General features: G+C 42.0%; 1 protein-coding gene across 2 annotated transcripts; it reads left to right on the top strand.

Moving 5' to 3' along the window:
* The first annotated feature begins 518 nt into the window (after positions 1-518).
* On the top strand, positions 519-3,668 carry LOC124179997 (DNA-directed RNA polymerase II subunit Rpb4-like). Of its 2 annotated transcripts, XM_046564941.1 has the most exons (3): positions 526-676; positions 3,011-3,191; positions 3,295-3,668. In XM_046564941.1, the coding sequence occupies exons 1-3, from the start codon at positions 613-615 to the stop codon at positions 3,467-3,469; spliced, it is 420 nt and encodes a 139-aa protein (XP_046420897.1). In that variant the 5' UTR covers positions 526-612; the 3' UTR covers positions 3,470-3,668. The 2 variants fall into 2 exon arrangements, with proteins under 2 accessions (XP_046420896.1, XP_046420897.1); XM_046564940.1 differs by lacking the exons at positions 3,011-3,191; positions 3,295-3,668 and adding an exon at positions 873-2,989 and having other exon boundaries at positions 519-676.
* The last annotated feature ends 5,799 nt before the right edge of the window (positions 3,669-9,467 follow it).

Genomic DNA, 9,467 nt, shown 5'->3' on the forward strand with positions numbered 1-9,467 from the left:
ACCTACGCAGAATAATAATTTCGATGCATTTTGGTCAAGGCTTCGCCTGCCTTTGTTCCAGTTTCATTATCAAGGCGCGAAACCAAATCGCTGTATAAGATTCTTTATTCGTGGAAAAATTGTTGATTTCGGAAAAGTTATGAAATTTCATTAATAATTTTTTTCTTCCTTCATAGATATACCCGTAATTTCATAGACACCATTGTTGTCAGACACTTCCCAAGAAGTTTTGTTGAGGGTATGTGAATAATTGGAGTCCCATAACGTGAATATTCCGAATACTTAAATCATTCAAACAATTCGAATCTTCGCACCATTCTAATGTAATTCAAATTACTCGATATTCAAATATTCGATTCAATTCGACTGTTGAATTCCATCGGTACGGTAGAATCTGCCTGACGAATTCGTTGCTAACTTCGTCGATAATCTGATGGGACGAAGTAACGTTTTGACAGCCAAAAAACACGCTTTTCGTTAAGTGCTGCTCTCTGTGAGAGGATTAGTCAACTTCTTCCAACGCTTATCGACGGTCACGCAATTGTGCATTGTGTGTAAACAGCGTTACTCGTGCAAAGTAGTTCGTTGGTATTTCTCAATAAAACGTAAGAAATGGCTAATACAAATGTAACGGATATGACCGAAGAGGATGCTGCAGACCTCCAGTTTCCAAAAGGTGAGAAAATTGTAAAATTTTCTTTGAAATTAGCGGCTACTTTTATAATTTCGCGAACAATTTCACGTCGCAGACATAACCTAAAACGATGGGGCTTGAAAGCATTAAATGATATATGGAAAAAAAATACCGTTTTAAGCAACTAACTCAGTCATCCTTGAACAAAGGTCTCGAGTAACGGTTTTCTTACTTTCAGACTGTCCGTCGAGTTTTGCAAATGAGTCGGAACACGACGTCGATCTCGAAGTATCAGTCGTGAAGGAAGAAATCCTTACTTCTGACCCCGCGTGTTGTGTGTGTAAATCGACACTGTACGAGCCATACATAAAGTGCGCCGAGTGTTTGAACATAGAAATATGTCCCAACTGTTTTTCAAACGGTGCCGAAATTGAGGAACATAAAAATAACCACAATTACATTATAATAAAGAACGAATTCCCACTTATACCCGGTTCCAATTGGTCTGCCAAAGAGGAACTCGAACTTTTGGATGTCTTGCAAGAGTGTGGATTTGGCAATTGGGACGATATATCGAGGAGATTGCAGAACAAGTCGCCGGATGAGTGCAAGAAGCATTACCTGCACAATTTCATAGACAATCAAAATTTGCCTGGATTACCAAAGATAAAAGAAACCAAGGTCAGCTTGTTTGGCTCCGAGGCTGTACCGTACCTTTACAAACTTCAAGATCTTGAAGACCCGCCAAGATTTGCCAGCAATACGATAAACTACAAATTATTGGCCGGATACAATGCAGCTAGGTCAGATTTCGAAGTAAACTTTGACAATTATGCTGAATTGTTAGTCTCAGATTTAAAATATGAAGAATTCTGTCCTGCCGACAAGCATTTGGAGCTTGGAAAAAACCTCCAAGTTGCAATAGTAAATGCCTACAATCACAGACTCAAAGAAAGGCAAAGGCGTAGAAAAATTGTACGTAATCATGGGCTGATTTCGTTTCGTAGAACCGTATCATGGCTTCAAAGGTACGAATCGACTCTTACCAGACCTTTGATCGAAAGATTACTAACATTCATGCAACTTGTCAGTGGGATGGATTTTGATTACATAATCGAGGGTCTTCACCACGCTGGTGAACTAAGAAATTATATTAGAAGATTATTTGAATTTCGCCGAAATGGTATCACAAGATTTCACTCAGTACCGATGTTTCAAAAGTTGGCCAAGCTGCGCATGGAACATGAAAAGGAGAGAAAGCAGTATATGAGTAATACGGAATATTGCTGGCAGACTGTATTACCTGGCTGCATTGTAAAGACTACACCTCATGTTGCACCAAATGTTCCCCAACGTAAAGCACCGCCGCCTCTTATTATTCAAGGGCTTCCTGGATACGACCGCCTTACTCCTGCTGAACGGGATCTTTGCTCAAATGCTCGTGTTATACCTGAAAGCTACTTTGACTTCAAAAACCTGTTGATAACAGAGAATAAAAAATGTGGGAGCTTGAGGCTTGCTCAAGCCAGAGTTCTTCTGAAGATTGATGTTAACAAGACGCGAAAAATATATGATTTCTTGGCAGAAGAAGGATACATCAATAAACCTGCTCAGTAAGACACGCCACTGGTCAATTGATTCGTCGCAGTTATATGTGAATATTTTTCGACATTTTAATGTCATTGTGATATTAACACTTTGTGACAGCCCATTTGAAAAGTGAATTAATTTTTATGATTATGTGCTGGTTAAAATAGGCTAAGACTTCATTATTTATTACAATGTACAAACTCAAGTCTAAGTCTTTTGTTAGCTTGTTCTTTTATATACGAATAGAAATGTTACTATTTTTGTGAATTTATGCCAATTTTACTCTCAATAAACCCTCCAGTATTCCTATTCTGTCATTTTTAACATGACCGACAAAAAGGATTGACAGAAATTTCACAAATTTCAATCATTTACCATCTATAGAGTTGGCTTTAAAAATAAAAAGTCCATTATACTAATTCAGACGAACAACCCATGCCAAACTAAAATTCAAAAACAAACCAATAACTGATGAATTTGTTTATCCACGTCTCCTTACATTCTCAAAGGTTTGAAGACGAATGGAACGTTCATACAATAACATTTATTCGTCCTTATTCCTCGCATCATTATTTAATTCTATTTCAACCTACTGTGAAAAACTTTTTACGTGCTGGCAAAAGAAAAATTCTCGCAAGAAACGAATTTTGAAGAAATACTTGATCGCGTTTTTCACAGAATGAGCTTGCAATTAGAGAAACCTCTCTGCATTCGTTTCCAGGAGGAACTCGAAATAATTTTTTTTTTCGTACATCTATTACAATACTATAACTCGTTATTTGACAGAGTTTGAAAATGCTGAGACGCTGTTGATATCTGAGGTTTACATGCTGCTGGAACACAGGAAGGCACAGAACGAATCCGCAGAAGAGGAACAAGAGTTCTCCGAGGTTTTCATGAAGAGTTTGACGTACACTAATCGATTTCGCAAGTTCAGGAATAAGGAGACTATCGCTGCGGTTCGAAAGTATGTGAAGCAGATTGAGCTCATTGCAGTAGTAGAACAGATTCATTTCGTTTGACATTCTGTGCAATTTGGTTTACTAATACGCGTTTAATTGTTTTTACAGTTTACTGATGCAGAAGAAGCTCCATAAATTTGAACTGGCTTCATTGGCGAATCTTTGCCCTGAAACACCTGAGGAGGCCAAAGCATTGATACCAAGTCTCGAAGGACGTTTGGAAGATGACGAAATGAGAACTATTCTGGAAGACATTCAGACCAAAAGATCACTACAGTACTAACTATGCAGTTTGCTTACAAATCCGACGGACATTTTACGTCGCACCCAATTAATTATATTCCACTTACCAGGCCATCTCAAATCGCGGCATACGTTCTCTGAGATCATCGATTGATTGTATATTGATTGTTGAACAAATGCCAGATGCAACATTCATTCCTATAATGTACTCTGATTATAAATATTGAAAACACGCATAACTTCCATCTCGTTTTTAACCCAGCCCAAAGTCGTTCCTTGGCACGATAACATGGATGTCAAAATAATTGACAGTATTCCCTACTCTGAGGGTACTTTGAGAACGTATCATTGCGGTGGTTATTGAACACAACATCGCGAAACTACTAACTCCGAATAGTAGACGTAGTTCTGCTTCGGACGAAAGTAACGCCCTATAATTCTGCATACCCGAAACATCTTTTTTTCGTTATCTTTTACGGAGTAAACAGCTCTTGGGCTCTGGAAGGAAAGATGTAAGTTGGCGTGATGTAACGGCGGATAATATCATTACGGACTTCTCCGTTGTCGGAAAAATCATGCGTTACATCTCGTGTAAAGTTATTAAGCCTCTTCAGCTCTTATTCTGCGTAACTGTAAATTCTTGTACATGCGACAGAGCCGACCATCTCTATCGTGTCATGGACATGGATGAAGGTTGTGCTGTCATTAGTTTCTGCGAAATGTCGTGTATGGATTTTTATTCTCTGTGAAGGGAATCACAACGCTATGGCGTCCCATACCCTCAATAATTACCCTTAACGGCCCAACGACGTCTACCCAGTCTGTTGTACACTGACCCTCTCGACTACGCGTTGCCGTTTAAAAGTGGGGTCAGAATCCAACACGCACGTATGGTGTACGGTGTACTTCACCTCCGGCCTGATTATCTACCGGCCCAGCACCGGTTTTCACCTGGCAGCCGGCAAGGCAGTCTGCATTCCGAGCATGGTTTTGCAAAATAATTTGCGATTAAGATCAATGATGATAGCTTGGTCGCTTGGTTACCGTTCGAAGGCGACGAAGATTCTTCACGACGTGCTCTAATGGGTGCCTCTTCGCGTCACTTATCAAGTTCGCCTCTCAATACAAATTCACAATGTGAATACCTGCACTTGTGAATGAAGGATCAATTTCCTAGAAAGAACGTTTTGATTGTTCAAGTTTTGTCACCTTTTGATCATATGATTATCGTGTGGGGCAGGAGTCGCAGTCCATCAGTTTTTTTTTTTGCGGGTTGTAATGCGAATGACATCATTATTTCTTACACGTATTTGGGGTTTTAGAGTTCTGTGATTAGTTTTACGATGGAGATTTCGTTGCAACCAATCAAGTTATCATCAGTCACACTTGGTTAAATAGTACCCTGCTCGATGTCTATTATTTTGTTTCTTTCTTCCCGAAACCGGGTATTTGGATACTGAACCTCCAATAGCAAATTTAACCACATGGGGGGTAAGGGAAGTTCTGCAGTGGTTTGAACGTGACAACCGTTGAGCATGTCAATATCAATGGACACAATAATCAATTCGTAGCCTTCGTTAGATTCGTGGTCAGTGTTACTACGGGCACTTCTCCAGTGGATATGAGACGTGCGTTCAGCAGTATTTGGAGGGCCTTGGCCGCCGCACGATGTGCGGGCAATAACGACAGAAACGATGTCTGATTATGGCACTGGATAATCTCTGTCCATGAGGAGATTTTGTAACACATTTTCACGTGATAATTATTCAGTTTTGATGAAGTCGGTACTTCACGGCATTATTACTTTATCATTTTATTGGGCCATAAACCCATATGATTTACGACTTCTCGTGGCTGCCTCGCTTACGAAACGCAGTTTCGCATCGTATTAAATAGTGTCACTCGACTTGACAGTACTGAACTGTTGTTACCGTAAAATAGCAACCAGTGGACAATGGCAGTCAAAAGTACTTTGCCATTCATTGTAATTATACGTAACACATACTGCACGATGATTATAGATTGCTTCGCTTCATAATCATGGTAACAATGAAGCGATTTGATCGCCCCCCCCCCCCCCTCTCTCTCTCTCTCTTCCCTCTTGGCGGGACCGACTTAATTTTCATTGTTTTTCGTGACAGCTCACATTTTCGTTTTTTTTTTTCATATTTCCCTCAATTCTACTCTACCTGTTATCTCTATCTTTAATTTTATTTTATCTCATTCCTTGTCTAATTTTATTTTATCTCATTCCTTGTCTGAAGGGCGGTGGGTACATTAGAGAACGAAAAAAAACGCGGATCTTTTTTTCTGTGATTCTATTGCATTTGTACTATCACTTTTTTTATATAAATGTACACATATTCAAGTAGGTATATATGCTAATTTTTTTATCAGAAAATATTCAAAATGGCGCCCGTGGCAGCTGGTTGAGTGGAAAGCCCCTTTTTAGCGCTAGACAGCCTTCCGGCTAAAAGGCTCGTCTGAACAAAAAAAACGAAACCTCATTTTGAAGTTACGATATGAAACTAGAACTTCAGTCAACTAAATTTTTGAATTTAGAAAATTTACAAAAATGGCGACTGTATGAACAAAAGACGCAACGATTTATCACTTTCTTGCACAGTCAGCCGAGTTAAAAAAGTGGAAAAAGAAATTTATCAACAATCTGGCCGACTGAATTCCAAAATAAAGGAATGAAGCACATGCTGTCCAAATTTCAATTAATTTGTCAAATAGTTAACGAGTTATCATGTGCACCGATTTGAAAAACTTGGATTCCAGAAAAACGCGTTTAAAGTTGCAGGATTGCTTCATTACGTCAAAGCATCGGTGTTTTTTCAACTCACCACGAATCCGCAAGTACTTATTTACAAAGAAAACATTTACGTTATTTACTGCGGTTGACATGGTAACCTGGTAACAAATACCTCTCACAATACAGTGGCGGATAGCCTGCATCCTGCTGTTCGGGGTTCGAATACAAGATTCTTTGTAACTCCGACATTTAAAAAAAATTTGACCTCATGTTTGGGAAGGGATTAAACAAAGGTCGAAGCATCGTGAAAGTGTAAAAAAATTTTGAAATTTTATCACTGATGTACCCACCCCCCTTAACCCATATCAGTGTACTCTCTACTGTATCTACTTTAATTTCTTTTCATTGGGTTTTGATTTTATCTACTTCAAGTTATGTTTCGTCCGTTTACTTGCTTCATCTGTCTCTATATTTCCTGTATCTTGTATTAACTTTGTGCCATTATGTGCTTGTCTAACATCGCTATGGACGTAATAAATCTCTTATCTATCTACTTATCTATCTATCTTTCGACTGCTGTAGCAATTTGTTCACTTCCTCTTCGACAGTGTCTTTAAAATTGTGGATTCTCGATGGTGAGATTAGCCAAAACAACAGGGTAACAAGCAACATTGATTCAGATCGAGCCGTTAAAGGTTTTTTTATCGATCGCCTGTCCCGGATAGCTTCCAAAACGTATACATATATTTGAAAGTCAAAGATACGCTTTACCCATTACGCATGCTGTATAATCTCGCTATCTCTCGCCATTCCGAAGAGTTCTGAGGCTAGGTTAGGTTCAGCTGGCCGAACCCGACACGCGTGATGAAGCCGGGATTAGAAAAACGGTCAACACCACGTCTTCTCGCGCCTAACAATAAGTCATACCAATCGATAACGTCAATTTGCATAATGCGTATCGAGCGCATTACCCATGGAAGGTTGCTGGCGAGACTATAACTTATAAGCTATTTTGGTTGGCGGAGATTTCGCCCCTTCTCCCTCTCACCTTTTGCAAAAGCTGCATAGGGCGATCGGGTGGGTTTATCGTTCAACTGCACCTCTGGACTTGATTGTTTTCACTGATCGCCCCCCCCCCCCCCTCCCTCCCCCCACATGACGTACTGCACTTACGCGTATTAGTAGGTCGGACCCCGAGTTCCGACGCAAGTTCAGCCCTGGTCGCCAACAGATTTTGTTATCGTACTCGCTTACGCTTAGCGTCAGATGGGCGAATCTCACCGCTATGTCGTATAAATTACGCAGATCAGGTGTACCTCTCCCCACGCGGGGTGGCGCACGCAAATGGCACTTGGAAGTCCAAAAGTTTCAAGCTACGGAGCCAGCGAGCCAGCCGGCTAACAATAAGGAGTACCAGAAGTGTAACATGTGCCAGTCGAGGACTTTGTTCAACGTTTATCGGACGAGTAGTAGATGGAACGTGTGTTCTCTCGGGAAGGAGCCGTCAGCCGCGGTCGGTCCATTTGACAGAAGTGCATGGCACACACCGTCCCGTCTCTTCCACGCACGTAGTCACGTACACGCGTGTGGCAAGTAACGTACACTCTCGAATCTCCTCTCCCATACGTTCGCCGAGTGTGGCTGATCGTGGGCCTGAGACACGGGTTGCATGTCGGTGCGGTCGTGTGGTGGATGCGTAGATCCAGACTGCATCGCATTCACGCGTGTGTCGGCGGGGTCGCACACGAACTATAACGAACATGCCGGAGAGTTGGGTTGAGGCCGGAGGCGGAGGTGTACGGTGGATTAGTGGCTGGACCTGGTCAAGTCTCTTGGTTTGACTGGTGTTTCTCCGCGGCCGCGGCGACGCCGGTCCTTAAACACTTGGGTATACGAGCCACAGGGCTTCTGTGTAACTTACCAATACCCAGTGGTATTCCTGATAGGTAGCTGCAGTTGCGGGATGAGGAATCAGCCACGACCACGTTGCAGTACTCACATCCGTATCTACGGTACAAACCCAGCAGGGTTTCACCGGAACCGATGCGACGGTCACTCCTCGCAGTCTGTTCGCTGTTCGCACATGGTGTCCCCTAAGGACAGTCGAACCGTGGACATTAATGGTACGAATACCTAGCATCTTCTTGGTACATATACGTGTCACCATGCGTTGGATCGTGATCAGCGCCTGGAAGATAATGCAGGAGTATGGAAGTGACTTTTGTCCCCGGCTACCCCAATCTCTCACTTTTGCTCCCTTGTCCCGATCGCTCTCGCTCTATCTATACATCCGTCTATCCACCTAGGCATCTATCCGTTTGCTTTTGCCACGCAGAGTTGGACCTTAGATCGAAATTAGTCCGAACTTTGTCTGGACCAGGGTTTATATTTGCTTGAAAACCAAACCGGCTGGATCTCTACCAGAGTTCCAGGTAAAAGTTTTTAATAACCGCAAAGTGTCGATCCGTAAGAGAATGGTCCTGGAATCTCGGGACAGAACTCAAAGTACAACGACGATGAGGATCTTCGTGGAAGGCTGTTCGCAAAGCGGTATATACCTATAATACATCACCTTTCGGGTTCTAATTTTCACCTCTATTTTCATTCTTATACGCTTCTCAATATTGTTATGCAAAACTTTGTATGCTTAGCTTGCAGAAAACTGGTTACTAAATGAGAAATACACGCAGAGGTGCCGTTACGGTACCTACACTTACAGGTCCACGGGTGAAACATTGAACGTATTATAAGGTCGAAGCTAGTCAGCGGGATGTACAAATCACGATTCATTGTTGAACGCGATCATGCGGATGAATTTAATAGAACTCGTACTCGTAGTAACGAGGGGGGCAATCCTATCGCGTAGCGATTTTTCCACCCGTGCAGCGTTTATCCGTTGATTTTACTCTTCGTTTTCTCCGTCGTTCGATTTCAAAATCTCGAAACAACGTCGCTGACTCGTGCGAATCTCCGGTCGAGTGTTTTCGTTTTTTTTTTTTCTTTCATCTCTTTTTCTTTTTTGTTTTATTTTTGGCGAGGTTATATCGATAGACCGAGTGCAGAAAATGAATTTTGGCCCCCGAGTCACTCCGACGGCGGTCGAATCGTATCTCCGACTCTTCTCTCCCTCCTTCTTCTTCTCCTCCTCCTCGACCCCCGCGAGTCGAACGCGTCGCGCCGACCCTGGGACAGATCCCGAGGGTCCCCGAGGTTCGCCGAGGCGAAGCACCGGCGCTGCTTCGGGTCAAAATATATTCAGTATATTCTAAACAAGCATGCG

This window comes from Neodiprion fabricii, chromosome 4 (assembly GCF_021155785.1).
Source record: "Neodiprion fabricii isolate iyNeoFabr1 chromosome 4, iyNeoFabr1.1, whole genome shotgun sequence".
NCBI lineage: Eukaryota > Metazoa > Arthropoda > Insecta > Hymenoptera > Diprionidae > Neodiprion > Neodiprion fabricii.